At 36.3% G+C, this 18,373-nt stretch overlaps 2 protein-coding genes across 7 annotated transcripts in view; both read left to right on the top strand.

Moving 5' to 3' along the window:
- Positions 1 to 18,373, top strand: part of LOC133516567 (protein madd-4) — a 651,682-nt gene that overhangs the window by 249,091 nt on the left and 384,218 nt on the right. The window lies entirely within an intron of this gene.
- Positions 5,519 to 7,632, top strand: LOC133516563 (uncharacterized). Its single transcript, XM_061849555.1, has one exon. It carries the CDS (start codon positions 5,769 to 5,771, stop codon positions 6,594 to 6,596), a length of 828 nt encoding a protein of 275 aa, XP_061705539.1. The 5' UTR covers positions 5,519 to 5,768; the 3' UTR covers positions 6,597 to 7,632.

Below are 18,373 nucleotides of genomic sequence, written 5' to 3'. Positions count from 1 at the left end.
TTGGTTAACAATTTACTATACTTTAAGCTCCAGTTTAGCTTATTGTGACGGAAGAGTAACTACGGAACCCTACACTGAGCGTGGCCCGACATGCTCTTGGCCGGTTTTATTTATATATGCTTAAACTCAAGTTTTCCTAAAAAAACACCCGTCTTTATGTGTAACTTTAGCGATAAGATATTATAAAACTTCGAATGTCGATTTTTTTAGGAAAAAATGAGTTTTAGCTGATATAACAAAACACGTGTTCATTATTTTTTGCTGCTTTCAAACATATACTCAAACCAGCCATTAACTAGCAAGTTGCTTGAGCATCACTTTCTATAGGAGTTAGAAGATTTAGTAACTTTTTAGTACTTTGGAGGACAATTTCTCCCAATAGGTTGAGTTTGGGCAGCTAAAAAAAAATACGTGTCCGTTATTTTAGACTACTCTATAACATATATCAAAATGAATCAAATCGGAGTCGGCCAGTTGGGTACCCTTCCTTGTCAGTTTCAGTTAGGTTAGACATAAGAGACAATTTTGTACACCTGCATTGTGGGTAATACATACAGATGAAACTTATATTTATGTATCTACCATCTTTCTTGTAACCTATGTTTGACAAAATAAATGAATGAATTGAATTGATAGTAAACGTCAATCAAAACTTAAATAATGTATGGAAATAGCCACGTGACTATTCGTAGCATTTGTCGATGATTGTACGATTGTCATCTTGACTAGGCCCCCAGGAGTGGCATGAGCACATTGTCGGCATTTTACAGGTAGGTATAACTAGAATGGTCCACAAAATTGCCAATACAGTGTATTTTCCAGAAATTTTATAGAAAATTGATAGTTGGTACTTTACTATTAGAAATAATTATGTATTTCTGACTACATGAGTTGTAAAAATTTGATCAAATTGTTACTCCGACAAAGTTGCAGGAGGCTAGTTACAAATAAAAAAGTATAACAGATAGTTGTGTTTTATTCAAACAAACATAGTCCATTGTGCCATCTTCCCACAAGCACGGAATTGGCCGAGTTTCCTTACAACACTTAAGGGCGCCCTCGTGTCTGCGCTCCACGTGCAGTAATTGCCTGAATACCTCTGAATAGCGACCAATTACGAGGCTTCTAGACATTCTCATGGACCCGGGTATGTCTTTAAACTACGTCCACAAGAGAGGTGCAGAATATTATTGCGAATGTCATCTCGCTTTGTGTGGTAGGGCACAGCACAGCGGATGTCATTCCAGTTCTAGAGCAGAGCCCAACTGGGGAAGTACTTCCACCTTACAGAAAACCGCAGCCAAATAACACTAGACCCTACTCATAGTATTGTGTTCCTGCCGGTGAGTAAGGTTGCCAGAGCTTAACGAGGGTGCGAGGTGCTAGGCACCGCAACGCGCATGTAACTACAGGCGTACGTAGGATAGACTACGGAGACTGCTTACCATCAGGCAGGCCGTATGCTTGTTTGCCACCGACGTAATATAAATAAATATTATTAAATAGCGACAGTGGTATTGAGAATTTGAAATACTACCTAGTTAAAGCAAGCAATATTACTTTGCTAATCCGCGAGAAAATAACGTGTTAGTCAATCAGTGCTATACGTTATACTTACTTGCGTATTTTTACATGCAATTAAAACATTCCACCATCAAAAGTACAAAACTCGACACGTGTTTCGCCTCTCTACGAGGCATCCTCAGGAGATGCTGGAGATGTTGACCGTCTGACACCCGACAACTAAAACTTTAGTTACACTACTAACACGTTATTTTCTCGCGGATTAGCAAAGTAATATTTCTTGCTTTAATTAGCATGGATTTCCGCAAAGTAACGCCTGATTCTATTAATTAATACTACCTAGTCTTAAATTCTTAGTAGCAGGGCCCGTACTTTTCATGCCGTTGAAAGAAAAATGACGTCACGCTACATAGAGTATGATTCCAATTAGTATTTTCGTAATAATTAATCATTTATCAACCTCTTTAGGTAAGTTATACATATACTTGACAATCAGTACAGAAACGTCTAACTGACTTTCATCTTATTGTCACTCAAATAAATAATAGATTATTAATTTATTAAATAATACATATTTTTGATTTTTAAGAGCGTAACAAGCTTTTATTCTCTTAACAAGTATTTATTTTGATACCCGTCAATAAGTAAATTATCTGTAGTATTGTAAAACAACTCCCTGTATGTTAAATTACGTCATTTTTGCGTCAACGCCATGAAAAGTACGGGCCCTGCTTATTAGGTACGTATTATAAATTCGTTTAAGTCCTCTGAGATCTCTAGGGTATAAAACATTTTAATGGTATTAGATAATATTTCATACGAAACATAAAACAAGGTACTGTCAAGAAATTATTAATGAGATAGGAAAATTAAAAAAGAAAAGTGTACGGAGGTGTGGCAAGGATGGATGAGAGAATAATAAGAAATGATTATATTGAAAGTATACCTACAAGTATAAGATGAAATGAAATGAAAAATTAAAAGGTTCAGCGGCTTAAGAGGCCGTTATCGATTTTAGTCGCAAAAATGACAAATTGATAGATTTAGCGCATGAAATTGTACACCTTTTGTTAACTATTAAAAATAACAAGTACTGTACCCCTAGTGTAAATTTACTTAGTCGATAGCGAAACGTGACGTACGCGTTTGCGTTAAGTCTCATTTTGTATGGGTTTTTGAACAGCGCGCCAAGCGGGACGCTTTGGAAAGTCAAAAATCTCATACAAAATGACACTTAACGCAAATGCGTACGTCACGTTTCGCTGTCGAAAATATTTACACTAGGGGTACAGGTTTCTATTAGCACGCCTTGTTATCTTTCATTATAATAAATAATTTTTTTTTAAAACATACTCACTTAATTAGTAATGATTTTTTTTCTGATGGACGTTTAGGTAAACGCGCGTAAAGCAGTGATTTTGTCGATCTTATTTGTAAATTTTGTAAAGTTTGGACTGTTAAAAATGGTAATTTTGTATTACACATATCCTGTACTTCAACTTTAATAAACTACATTTTTGTTATTATAAATTTGAAGTAGTGTAAATGAAAGTTAGACGAAATCAATTTTCTCCAGAAATTACTTCAAAACAAGTGACAATTTTTATGAAAATAGACTTAATTTCAACGTAATTTTGATACTTAAATAATCTACAACATTTGCTGAAACTGTTCCCTCGGGAGTTATAGCTTTTTCTTTTAATTCTGTCACTAATTCGTAACGAACCATGTAAGTTTACTTTTAAAATAATGACGTTTATAATTTAATATTTTTGTTTATGTTTAAAATTATTTAATTCGTTAATTTAACAGCCGTTTAAAATATTTTTACATAATTTTCAATCGTGGCTGAATGCCGAATAAGTCTGTGCCTTCGATACCTAACCTGTCAAGAAAATACAAAATGGCGGACGAATGTTTGATATGTCACCGTATTTAAGCTTAAAATTTAGTTTTTTCTTCACAAGTGTGATGAAAAACATTGTGTGTAACTCCGGGGGTAAGAATATTGCAAACTCGGGTCTGTCATTACCACCCTCGTATCCAAAATTTCACTTACCCTACCCTCCTTGAATGTATTATTGTCAATTTGTCCGTTTCGATATTTAATACCTAGAGTACCTAGACTGTAGGTACCTACATTTCATAATACTATATAGGGACTGCTATGCGTTGTCAGCATTCCGTGCGGCTACGGAAGGCCCGACGCATAGCTCGCTCCTTAGTTGTCTCCCGGTCGTGATTGGAAAAATACACGTCTTAATTAAGTACTGCCCCAAGTAGCATTCGGGGTTCTATATGAGATGTCTAGTCGTTCACATGTACTCCACAAGCTGTGTAAGTCAGCTGTATAAGAGCTGTATAGCTTGCTATAATGCTCTTATAGAACCAGTTTGGGCACAAATTAGACAGCCTTAAGTTCACTATGGCTGTACATTAGCAGTATAAGAGCATTATAATAGCAGTTTAAGTAGTAACATCGGACTTAAGGCTGACTAATGGCACTATATGGGACGCAGTGTGAACCATACAACGTACATGAGTGTAATAAAGAGTAACAAGTGGCTAAATACACAGCTATCACAGTTATAAAATCCGACAAAAGTACTCCAGTGCTACCTAAAATTCACGTGGGTCCATTATATTTCTTTATTTTATTTATTCCTCATTAAGTTTGGTTTTTTGTGTGCCATCAGAAACACCGGCGGATCCTTTGGATAAATTTTATGATAACACGCGGTAAAGTACCTGTTTTAAATTCTTAATAATGTTAAATGCTATGGGAATGCAAGTTTATCGTGAAATGTATACATATTTACAGCTAAAATATTCACGCGCCTCTGTAAAAACGCGATATTCATTTTAAAATATTTAAAACTGGCTGAGAGGAAATCAACAATTTTCAGTTTTTGACATTATATTGGCATTATAATTATACTACGGTAATTAATTATAGCATGAAACCAAAACTCAATCGCTCTATCTGCGTATTTTGTGATAAATTTGCATGATAATTTTGGAGATTTATTTGGTAAATATTTTAGGTTACGCAGAACAAAATGGTGGAAATGAAATACGGTTATGTGAACTGATATAACTCCAATTTAATGCGGTGAGCGTATAATAGGTTCACATGTGTTCTGTTAGAATGCTGTTACCTATATAAAGTCCCACATTTGTACCACTACAGAGCCAATGTCTATAAATTTATTCTAATGTGAACTAATGTACAGCTTTAAGATGTAGTTTAGGTCAATTGTGTATCATCGTATAATTCTTTCAATAATATACTGAAATTTTAGAGATCCTTTCTTCTTCCACCGGTTCTCGCTCTTATTTTCCAAGGTTTGTTATTCATTTTCAGAAATTTTTGCACGCGACGTAATATAAACACACAGCTTGTGGGATAAGTGTAATAGAATATCACATTCACATTCATTTTCAGCTTACAGCAAATTAGAGTAGTACTTGTGGACAAATAAACTGCTATTGATGTTAATGGACAACACATATAATCCTTTTAACAGCCTACAGTGCACATGCGAACCATTTAAACACTTCTGTACAGCTAGTAAAAAAAGGTTATTTTAATGATCACAAACAAGTCCTACTACAGCTACTAGCTGTATAACAGTCTCAAACAAGTAAACATAACAGCTTTTGGCTTTATAAATGACCATGTGTGTTCTATTAAAATGCTAGCTCTACAACATCGTACAAGTAGGCTGTTAAACAGCGGTTGCCGTATCTCTACCCTCCTATAATGCTCTTAGTCAGACGGCTGACTAAAGGATAGTTGTTAGATTATTATAACACCAACAGTCGTATAAAAGTATAACTCTACCCTCCTATAAGTCCCTTAGACAGGTATAGGTGTTATTAATCGCAATAATGCAGCTTATACATCACGAGTGAACTGTAATAATGCTTCAAGTACACCTGGGAACTAAATGTGTACTCTTAAATGGAGTAAAATGCTACTTGGGGCCGCATTTCTTATTATATACTCCCAGATATCCTATAGTGGTGACCCCGAATGAACATTAATTGAGTGCACCTTGAACTTTTACGGCAGTGAATTATAATATTATTTTGCATACAGACTTAAGTAATAATTATTTTATGGGGATCTGGTTGAGTTAAATTCGTAATCGTCTTGAGTGCGCGTGTGTTTGCGTGTGCTATCGGGCAGACAACTCCCCGGCTCCAGGGTCATCGGAAGCAAATTTAAGAGGTGTAGCAGAATGTCTCCGACACCACCAACCCCACAAACAACAACTATTGAATTATCCGCTATATCATTAGCTGCAAAGATACCTGATTTTTGGCAGGACCAGCCGCGACTATGGTTTTTGCAGGTGGAAGCTATTTTAGCACAACAAAAGGCAGGTGATCAATCAAACTACAATATGGTCATCGCAAAATTAGGAAAGCAAGCAATTCAGCAAGTTGCGGATATCCTTGAGAAGCCGCCTAGTGAGAACAAATTCGATACTCTGAAGGCCAGATTGCTTAGTGTTTACGAGGAGACAGAAGCGAAGAGGTTACAGCAATTGATGTCAGACATGGAATTGGGTGAGCAACGACCATCTCAGCTAATGAGGAGAATGCGTGACCTTGCGCGTGATAAAATTCCGGACGACACTTTAATCTATTTTTGGCAAGGTCATCTACCACCATCGGTAAGGGCAGTCGTAGCGTCAGCAGATTCAAAAAACTTAGAAAGCCTTGCAAGTATTGCCGACAAGGTCATGGAGACGTTTAAACCGAATGAAGTCGCCTCAATTCAGACAACATCGCGCCAAAGTTCACCGAATGATTTTATAACGGCGGAATTAGCGAAGATTAACAGCCGCATCAGTGAATTAGCCAGCTCTAGTGGACGAGGTAGGAGCCGAAGGAGGAACCGCAGCCAGGGACGTGCACGTAGTCGCTCACGCAACAACAGCCGCTCTGGGAGGACCCCTAACAGCCCTGATTGGTTGTGTTTCTACCATTACCGATACAAGACCAAGGCCAATAAGTGCGTGCAGCCATGCAGCTGGAAAGGACAGTCGCCGACGGGAAACTAGACACCGTGCAGACGTTTTCGGCGGAACCCTGCACCTTGGTAAATAATTATCGCCTTAGTGTAATAGATAGAAACTCTGGTTTTAAATTTTTGGTCGATACAGGCGCAAATGTGAGTGTAATTCCAAAAAACTTTAAATTTGCGAAAGACTCTTTACAATCCGTTAAAAATTGCAAGTTATACGCCGCGAATAACACCGAGATTAAGTCATATGGATACGTCACATTAACGTTAAATTTGAATTTGAGACGTACTTTTAAGTGGAATTTTATTGTATGTGATGTTAAACAACCTATTATTGGGGCAGATTTTTTGCATAATTATAGACTCATTGTGGATTTGTATGGCAAAAAGTTAGTTGATAATTTGACAAGTATTTATGTAATTGGTACGATCATAAACCATACTGACTCATCAATTAATTTAATTAGTACGGATAATAAGGCATATCATTTGTTGCACAAGTACCCAGAACTTTTAAAGCCGTTGTCGTTTATCGAGGCACCTAAACACAATATTTATCATCATATAGAGACGACAGGGCCTCCGATACACCAAAGAACTAGACCGCTGCCTCCTGATAGGTACGAAAAAGCAAAAAAGGAATTTCAAACAATGGTGGAGATGGGCATTTGCAGGCCATCTAAGAGTCCGTGGTCTAGTCCTTTGCATATTGTTCCTAAAAAAGATGGAGAGATTCGTCCGTGTGGCGATTACAGAGCTCTGAACGCGGTCACGAAACCGGATCGTTACCCTATTGCGAGAGTACACGACTTCACCTATCTACTAGCAGGTAAGTCCATATTTTCTTGTGTAGATATTCGTAGAGCTTATCATAACATCATGGTACATCCTGAAGACGTGGAGAAGACGGCCATTACGACTCCGTTTGGGTTGTACGAGTTTCCTAGAATGAGTTTCGGCCTAAGAAACGCTTGCCAGACTTTCCAGCGTTTTATGAATAACACCGTTTTAAGAGATTTTGATTTTGTGTATTGTTATTTAGATGACATACTTGTTGCTTCTCTCTCAGAGGAAGAACACGACGGTCATCTCGAACAATTATTTAAAAATAATACAAAGTTAAAATAAAACTAGAAACCCTATTATATCCCCAGACAGTAGGTTCAGACAGCCAACATAAAAAGTTAAGTGAGTCGCGGGCGGGTAAACACAAATATTGTCATAACTCGGATTTGTTTAATTTGACACGGCGACGCTTTGTCTTCGGTCCACAGAGTGACGGCGCAGAAATGGCATACAACATTTCTGCCTAAATATACCTATACACCGTGTTTTTATTGATCTCCGTTAACTCCGGGACATAGGTTGAAAACGGAAAGGTGGGAAAGTAAATGGTATAGTTAATTTAATATATATATGTATTTTAAATTATTTATTAAAAGTGATTAAATGTTGCATTATAGCGTTGTTGTAACAAGGACATTACATTTAATTCAACCAAACAATTCAAAACTGTGACAAATCAATGTCATTATGAACATCAATCGTCCGAGATAGTACTTATGTTTAGTAGCAAATGTATGAACTCGTACTTAACACTAATCAATATGTAAACAGGCTCTAGTCAAGTGTATACGCTCGTACTCGTAAGGGCCTTATAAGAAAAAAAATAATTATTGATTATCTCCGAAATGGAGTTAATTAGAATACCGGTGTGAGAAAGTTACTTAATTTAAGCTCAGAAATGCAGCCTTGAAATTAACGGAAAAAAAGGACGGTGAATAAGGTGCGAACAAATTATCTACCGATATTTTAACTTTACATTAAAACAATTAACTTTTTAATGAAAATTTCGAAAACGTGTCATATATATATATATATATATTTATATTTTTTCCCCAATAAAAAAAATATAATCTAAAACTAATCATCATGTCAACACCTTCTGTCATCTCAAAAATCTATAAATTTCTGTTTGTCTCAAATGTCATTATCAACGTTTCATTTGATTTATCAACGTTAAGTGGCCAGTTAAGTGCCCGGTAAAAGAGGTTCTAGAATCTGTTCAATGAGGTTTCATTTAATTATCTCATTAATAGGGTGTTTTACGTAGCATTTTTTTTCCAACTTTTTCTAAAAAGACATCACAAAACCTATAATATTTCATTCTAAAATATACTCGAGGAGCGGAGTACTATCAGCTGTAAAAATATTGGTAACTAATGAAGTAAAGGTACCGTTTGAATTCAGAGGGCCTACCGTGAACGACCGTTTCCGAGCCATTCCCTTCCTTTCAAAGCTCAAAACCTCCATAACTCGAGGCAACCAAGCATATGGCCCGCCTGATCAGATGGTAAGCAGTATCCGTAGCCTGTGGGTGCCTGCAACTCCAGAGGTGTTACATGCGCGTTGCCGAGGACTACTCCGCACCCTCGTTGAGCTCTAGCAAACTTACTCATAGACAGGAATTTAAGACTATATATATGTATATATATATTTTACTGGCGTCTGACCACTTCTCCGCACGCGACATTTCTACTTGTATTTATCCCATACCTACATGGAAAATTATTTAAGTTAGGTTTTTAAAAAAATACACTGACATGCAAGTAAGTATCACAAAATAATAATCTTATGCATGTTTTAGATTTATCGACATTTTTTTAAATAATTTAAACAAGTTACACGTCTGGGCTATTTTCGTTCATAATCTCTGTCATAGCACTGCGGTAACCAGATAAGCTAACCAAATAGAGAGGTAATCTCCACGCTAGTTCCACGACTTTATTACCGCGGGCTAACGACCTCCCTCATTCGGTCGGGTTGGATCAATGCAGCTGAATTTTCTAGAAGAAAAACAAAAGATATCGCCGTGATGACGGTGACACGTCGAACTTTGATTTGGAGTTCTATGTGTTAGTGTTAAAGTTGAGATTAGATTGCATTTTTGTTTTGATTTATATCGTTATGGAATTTAAGATATGGGGAACTAAATTTCCTTCGAACGTTGAACTTTGATTTGGAGTTTTATGTATTAGTGTTAAAGTCGAGATTAGGTTGCGTTTGTGTTTTGATTCATTTCGTTTTGGAATTTAAGAAAAGCTATGAAATAACTTTGAACGTCGAACTTTGATTTGAAATTTTACGTGTTAGTATTAAGGGTGAGATTGGATTGCGTTTGTATATTGATTTATATCGTTATTGAATTTAGGAAAAGATTGTCAAGTAAAGAATCCATTAATCTATAATAGACTTTATGCAGACGTGTTAAGGTTGTGTTTGTATTAACTTTTTCAACATGTCTAGTGAATAATGGAGTGGAAAATGGAATTTAATAAAATGTTTGCTTGTAGTTTGTTTGTATTTGGTATTGCGAGGATGAAAGATGATGTTGCTGTTATGTACTGTTCAATCATAAAATAAGATTAGTCATTTAAATTTTTTCGTTCATCGAGGGCAAAATTGAATTTTCTGGATGTCCAACTGTACTGGGAATTTCCCGCAAACGAGTTGACCTTACGTAGGATTACACTTATATAATATTTCCCTAGTTAGGTTTTTTGAAGTGAAAACTTCTTTAGCGGCGCTGTGCACTTTTTGTGATGGGGAAAAAATGTTAAACTCGCGACGGGTCACGTGACCGACAGATTCGTCAGATTGAAAATTCGTAAGACGGACACGTGACCTGATCGAAAAACTGTTACAATGTCATTGAAGCCAGTAGACCGCCGGCGCGGCGTAGGAGAGAAAGTATCCCCCTCTCTTTCTACCGCGCGGCGAAAATGTATGCCTACGCTTGCTGTTTCGTTTAGGCGGCGCAGGGCGCTTGCAATGAATATTGTATTTTACCATACACATAAATGATAGTACCGTAAAACCACCCAACTATAGTCCAATACTGCAACTATGGTCCACAAGTTCAAAAGAAAATTACCGTAAAACCACCCAACTATAGTCCAATACTGCAACTATGGTCCACAAGTTCAAAAGAAAATGAAGTATCTATACCAATGTTCCTTGTAGTTTACTCCTAGTTTTACCTTCCATTTATAAACATACTTTGCCTTAGAACTACAAAAATATAGTAAAATACACACCTGAACGAGAAAAATTGAGTTTATTTGTGGACCATAGTTGGGAGCTTTGGACTATAGTTGGGTGGTTTTACGGTACTTTTATACTGATAATTAAAGCAAATCGTGCAAAATTATTCCCTAACCATTCCAAAATATCAAAAATGCACAACTCCCGGAGGGCAACCTGTTATATTTTTTTTTCAATTTTCAACCGAGCATGCGATCCGCCTGATGGAAAGCGACTTCCGCAGCCTATGTGCGCTTGTTACTCTACTGAAGTTACATTCGCGTCTTATTTTATGCCGGACATTCAGTATGAAAAAAATACATTGTAACAGTATTTTATAAAATGATTTTGACTTGTATAATTATGAACAAATGGTACTTCCTGACGAAAATATCTAAATATAACTGTCAACTGTACAAACATTTTTACACACTAATTAACATATCAGTATTCATAAAACACTTGCTTCTATTTTCTATTCCAAAAAATGCACCTACAAAAACACCGTATGTAACCACAATATCCAAGCATAACAACCGTAAGAGCAATGGAAAATGTATTCAATTGTTTACCGTATTCTCGCGATATAAACTCCAAATTCAAACATGTTTTATAAAGACTTACGGCTGTTATGATAACGTATAAATGTCATTATCATTACATTTTCATTCCCTTTGTCTCATTACCATAAAGCGGCGTACACACCTGATTAAATAAATTCAAAATTCGGCTCCCTTGACGATTTACCAAGTTATATTTACGGTTACAAAAATGACGAAAGCACATCGACTCGAATAATTTGATAAGGAAGTTAGGAAAGCAACGATTTTACCGGGTGTTTTGGTAGGTTGGTGTTGTAATGCAGGCGTAGAGCAAACGAGAACTATCGAATAAATATTGACAACGGTAGTTCATTTAATGTCGTGAGGCAGGATATACGGGCGTTTTTAAAACGACTGTTCTTTTGTATTAGTGGGAATTAATGACATGTGATGTTTCATGTCTAAAGGGAAAGGGTTCTCATGCACATGGAGCATCAGTTATAACGATAAAATGAATTATTTATCATATTTTTATATGCATAATCCAAAATTTTATTCCAAGTTCCGAGCGGTTTTCCGCCAGTCTGCCGCTAACCTAGCGCTTGTGACACTAGTTTGGATCCCGTCTTATTTTATTGTTTCACTATTATTACGCCTCTCTTCTCGCTCGAAAAGCGAGCGGTCGGCCCGCTTCTGATGCTAATGTGTATACCACGTTACGAGTATTTTATTGCTTTCTTGTAACTGCGCGTGGCTTTGAAACTAAGCGGTTCACCCGCCCGTCTGCCCCCAGCACTAGCCAAGACAATGAAACACAACTGAATGGGAACAAATCTGTGCTCATCACACAAATAAATGCCCTTACAGGGATTCGATACCAGTACCATCGGCTTCATAGGCAGGGTTACAACCCACTAGGCCAGACCGGTCCTCAAAATACAATGTGGAGTCCGCCTTATTTTATCGCGTCTTTGTGCTTGTCTTTAAACCGAGCGGTTCTCCCGCCCGTCTGTCTCCACCCTAGCGGTTCTGACACTAATGTGGATCCCGCCTTATTTTATCGCTTCCTCGCGTGGCTTTTACGTGTGAAATATGCTTATGGAATCTCCGGCTGTATTGTTATGATTGTTGTGTGGCTTAATGCCTTGAGGGCTGGATGTTTTACACTAGCTTCACGGTGAAGTAAAACAATATATTTTGTAATTCAATTCAATTCAAGTACTTAAGAGCGGAAGAGCGGGACGTCACAACACAGGCCCTGTACTTAAAGAGAGGCCCCAGCAAATGTTTACTGTAATGTCTGTAAATAGATAACACAAATATTTTTAATTTTTTTTCATGTTCTTTTTTTTTTTCATTTCATATATATGCATTTTACTTGTCATCCAATCACGTGCCGCTGGCATATAGATGCTTCTCAACCTGCTGTGCGGAGCCCTCATACTAATGCATTTAGAGTATCGATGTTTAACGATGTTTTTTGATCAAATATTATGTAATTGTGATTTATCTTTAGTACTTAATAGTTATTTGTTTTACAAGGGGGCAAAGTTGTTGTTTAACCGCTCGTGCTAATTGATACCCGAGCAAGCGAAAGATTCCAAAATTGAAGCACGAGCGTAGCTTCATGATGTAGAATCTTGAGCGTTGCGAGGGTTTCAAGGCACCGTGGTGGAATGTCATCGATCCCAGTGCGCCCTCATAAACGGCAAAGTGGGTGAAACGCCGGAGTGGGTTTAGTGGGTAGGGCCAAATTCTCCCCCCCCCTCTTGCCAGGAGAGGGGAAAGGAGCGGCGAGTCCCACACACCGTTCGTAAATGCATTCCCACTCCGTCAAAAAAAAAAAGGGTTTCAAGGCACTAGGGTGAAACAAACATTGCCTCCGAGTGAAGCACGAAATTTTTCACCACACCAACACGAGGAAAATATTACCTATAAAAAAAAACAAAGCAAATCAAATCCAAATGAACATAATTAAACATTTATCAATTTTATCATTCAAAATTATCATTTAAAACTAAATTCTACTAGCTAACATAAGGAAACAACTCAAAATTTGCATGTGATTACTTTGCCCCACATGTGGATAAAATGCAACTTTTTCATTGAATAATCAATTTCAGTTTTTGAATAATCAAGAGGGCCTTTACCAGTTGGAAAAATAATAATGAGCATTTTTCTGGAATATATATGTTGCTGGAATGTACAGACAGAACACATTACATTAGCTAGGCAGTACAGTTCGCGTAATTTATTAGATATGTTGCCAACAACCTACGGAGCGTAGGAAATATAATAGTTCATTTCTTAGAGCATTCCCTTGTTGATTTGTATTCTTCTTAGAAATAGTGAAGAGGTTCATGAAAAACAAGGAATACAGATATGAACGAATCTGTGTGGAAATTTCGAGTTGTTATATACGTAGTTACATAATAAAAAATGGAAGTTAAAGTCTTTGAAAGACGTTCCTGAAAGGAACAATAAACGAAATAAGTTTTTAGCAAAAATTTCATTTTTGATGCGAGGTTTTATCGCTGTTCTTTTCTTTCCACAGGCAACTAATATTCATCTAGGCAATTCTACCAACCCCATACACAATTAGGTTGAGTTGTTTTATCACAGAGTTCCTATGGCCACCTCCTGTCTCCATCATCAGATCAGATCGATGGTATCATAATATGGCATTGCGTTACATAATTTACTAAAATTTTAAGCTATCGGAAACCGGCAAGTAGGTTAAATTTGACTTTTTTTTAATACTACGTCGGTGGCAAACAAGCATACGGCCCTATGTACGCCTGCAACTCCAGAGGAGTCACATGCGCGTTGCCGGCCCTAGCATCCCCCCCCCCACCTCGTTGAGCTCTGGCAACCTTACTCACCGGCAGGAACACAACACTATGAGTAGGGTCTAGTGTTATTTGGCTGCGGTTTTCTGTAAGGTGGAGGTACTTCCCCAGTTGGGCTCCGCTCAAGATCTGGAATGAAATCCGCTGTGCTGTGCCCTACCACACAGAGCGAGATGACATTCACAATGCCCATACCTCTCTTTTGGACGTAGTTTAATTAAGGACGTACCCGGGTCCGAATGAAATGACTTGCAAGATTTGACCAGTACAAACATACAAGTTAAATAAAACCTTGTAAAATGGTTGATTGCGAGTTCATTTGCCTACTCCTAGGGTACATTCATTCAATTTTCGCATATCTTAAAAAAAAAAACTAATAGTGCGAAGTAGAAAAATAACTGAGTGCGCATCGCCTACTAGGAGTAGGTCTACTTTAAGTCACGCCAATTATTGAGCCAATTTGCCGATGGATGGCGCTGCGCACTCAGGTGTTTTATATTTCAGAGATAATTCTTTCGGCCTGATTCGAAGAATGAAATACGATAACGATAAGTTCTGGTTTAGATAAGTTCTCATTTAGATATCGTTTGTATGTCGTATAATTGACAGAAGCAGCTCGATTCGGGCAGCCAATATCACTTTGACGTTAGCAATATCGTAGATAAATCTTATTGGAATCAAAGCGGGATCGAAATAAACGTCAATTTTGACATGTCGATTAGTTATCGATCTTTTAAAGATTCCAAGATCGTAAACGTGTCTTAATCATTCTACGAATCGGGCCGTTTATCATGTGAATGGACAGATGGTTCTTAGCTATATTTATAGTAAATGTCGTGGATCTACCCCCCCCCCCCCCCCCCCCCCTGCCTCCTAACTATTATAAGTACTTATTTGTAATATTTGTACTTATATTAAATGCCCTCCTTTGTTCCTGACAGAATGACGGACTCGTATTTATTAAGGTAATTATATTTCTCCGTCTGTTGGTCGTCAGATGTAATTGATTGCCGTAGTTTTTACGTTGTTCGTTTGTTCGTAGATATTAACGAAATAAAATACAAATTGTAACTTCTTTTTGTAATAAATAACTTAAATAATAATAAATCTTACTATTCAATTGACGAATTTTTAAATGATGACACTTTGTTAAATGAAATGCGTAAATCACTTTAATTTGATTAATAATATGTAGTAGGAATTAAAATGATTATGTATAACAATAATTGTTAATAATAACATAATATGACATCGCATTCTATATACTACTTAAGTTAATTTAATTTTTGTTTGACATACCATTTTTTTTGTAGCATGTAGTTAATAGATTAATAATTTTCATTAGAGTTGTAAGTACCTACTTACCTGTTAACATTTTGTGCCCTATCAGGGTGTCATGTACCTACTACCTGTTACTAACATCTTTTGTAATGAACATGACATAGAATGTTGAATAAATTAAATTGAAAAATAAATTAAATTAAAATTAAATAATAAACTATAGAAATCCGAACAGCGCTCAAAAATTACCCCACGTGTATTGGGCCGCGAGCGACTAAACTGCGCGCAGCTTGAAAGTCTTGAAACCATTACATTTTGTACCTAATTCCACGCAAGAGATTTGAAATTCACTTAGAATTGTATTTAGCCAATCAAAACTATTCTACACCGTGTTTTTCTCGTTAATTTCAAGAGTGCTTTCCTGTACTAAAATTAAGTAACTTTCTCAGAGAAACCGGTGTTCTAAATAACTCCATTTTATAATAATCAATGATTTATTTTTATCTGATAAGTCCCGCTACGAGCGTGTACATTTGCCTTAGTGCCTGTGTAATTATTGATTAGAGTTTAGTATGAGTTTATACATTTGCTATTAAACGCAAGTACTATCTCGGACGATTGATATTCTAAATGTCATTGATATATTATACTTATCAATTGTTTGGTGGATTTAAATCGTCAGGTCACAAGCAAAATTCACTAATTACTAAAAAATAATTAAACAAAAATCAACCTTATTTCGCTAGAGTAATATGGTTCATTATGGCTATGAACTAGTGGTGTTAATTTGTGAGTTTTGCTTGTCACCTGACGAAATATAATATTAGTTTTGAAACAACGATATCATGTAGGACATATTTTACGACAAAAAAACTATGCCACTATAATATATATACCTCGAAGTTAACGGATAAAAAAAAACATGTACCTAGAGAAGGAATGCCTTTGAGTGACATATTATGTTAGGTGTCAGATATACACGGTGCCCGTGAGCATTGCGAGAGATTTTAACAGTTTCCTTTAAAGACTAAAATGTCATATAAACTTTTTTGATATTCGCCTAAATTCAGAGTTAAAGCCACTTACAAAAAAAATCATTTTGTTGTCACATGATGCACGCCTTTTTGATAACGATGTTGCCACTATGGGACCGAGTCCAAATAATCCTTATTGATAGATGTCAAAAACTTACAAGTAACACTTTGCAAAAAATATATTTTACAAAAAATAAGTTCAAATCCTTTTTGAATTATAGTTTTACAAATAGCGTTTACAATTTATGTACAGTCAGCATCAAAAGTAGCGGATCAAATAACGCTTCATAAGTATCTACCATTCTGTAACAGCTTACTTAACAAAAAATTATGTCTTTAATATAGAACAACTAAGACTGTAAAAAATATACTTTTGAACTGGAATTTTAGAAATTCATCTATTTTTGGAAAAGTTATCCGGAATATCAGATACTTTTGGCGCGTTGTTTCATCCGCTACTTTTGATGCTGACTGTACAAATACATACAAAAAATAAAAAATTTTTTTGTGAAATTTACCTAAACTAACATTTTATTTTTCCTTTTATTTGGCCTCAAAAATGTGTGGTTAAATCACTGGCAATGCTCACAGGGTTACAGGCATCGTGTATAAACCGTTTTCCAAAGTCATAAATCTATAAGAGCTTCGTCTTTATTCCGTCTCTGGGATAAAATTATAACCTATGATTCACTAAATATCCAAACAGCCTGAAACTCCCAGAACAACTGACCTCGTTACAGCATCCGCCTAATCTTGTTCTGTCCGTCCGTCCGTCCGGAAATCTGATTATCGCCGGACGGACACTTAGCGGCTGATTAGAAGATCTAATCTAATTAACAGTAGGCATTGAACTCTATGTAGTTTACCAAATATTATGAGTTTAAGAGAGGGTGTAAAGCCACGAAATTAGAAAGGAACAAAATATATTATGGCACGCCGCGTGAAACTTTTGACGGAATATATTATAACACATTTGCCTCAACTACCTACTCTAAAAATATAGTTCTTTTTAACATTTTGCTTTTTAAGTTTTTCCACTAAAAAAATATACTTGTTCTTGACCCAAATAAGGCCCAGCCAGTGCCTAACAAAGACCACTTTTTAAATATTAGATCATTTTAACAAAAAACGGTTACTGTTTTTAAACATATATTGCACACCGAAACACCCTTGAAATTAACCGGAAAAATACGGTGTATAACAGTTTTGATTAGCTAAATTAAATTCTCAAATCTCTTGCGTGGCGTTAGGTACAATATTAAGGGTGAGTTTCGACCAGAGATGTGCTATGCTTGCTACGCAGCTCCAGCTGCAGCTAGGTTTCAAATGTATGAAAACATAGCATAGCATATAGCACATCTCTGGTCGAAACGCACCTTTAATGTTGTCAAGCTGCGCGCAGTTTAGTCGCCCGCGGCCCAATACACGTGGGGTAATTTTTGAGCGCTGTTCGGATTTATATAGTTTACTCTTTATTATTATTTATTACAAAAAGAAGTTACAATTTGTGTTTTGCGTTTTATATTAAAACTTTGTTCTAAACCAAAGCTACTATTAATACGTCGTTGATTTAACAAGTCATTAAATAAATTAAATATGTTGTTATTCCCTTAAAATTCGCAATTTTATTTTTCTATCTAAAAGTAAATAAGGTGGGCCTTATATGGGTCCGGTACCTTAGTATGCAGAGAAACGAGATACAACACAACTGAAACTAAATTAAATGTAGACAATGTTTTCCTGTTTTTTTTGCCGAGCCAACCATAACTTTTAACGTTTTGGTTGGAGTCGGCACGATACTACCCACTGTATTGTAGGAAACGTCAAAGAGGTAACTTACTTCCACGATTTTTTTCATGGTTTATGTTTCAAAAGTTAGAGGGGGGGGGACACATTTTTTTTCTTTCGGAGCGATTATCTCCGAATATATTCACTTTATCAAAATATGTTTGTTGAATACCCCTATTAGTTTTGAAAGACCTTTCAAACGATATCCCAGACTGTATGGTTGAAGCAAAAAAAAAA

The sequence above is a fragment of the Cydia pomonella genome, chromosome 3 (genome assembly GCF_033807575.1).
Source record: "Cydia pomonella isolate Wapato2018A chromosome 3, ilCydPomo1, whole genome shotgun sequence".
NCBI lineage: Eukaryota > Metazoa > Arthropoda > Insecta > Lepidoptera > Tortricidae > Cydia > Cydia pomonella.
This window is presented reverse-complemented; position numbering and strand designations above follow the sequence as displayed.

Excerpts from the sequence above, each read along its gene's own strand:
- LOC133516563 (XM_061849555.1), top strand. The coding sequence starts at position 5,769 with ATGTCTCCGACACCACCAACCCCACAAACAACAACTATTGAATTATCC.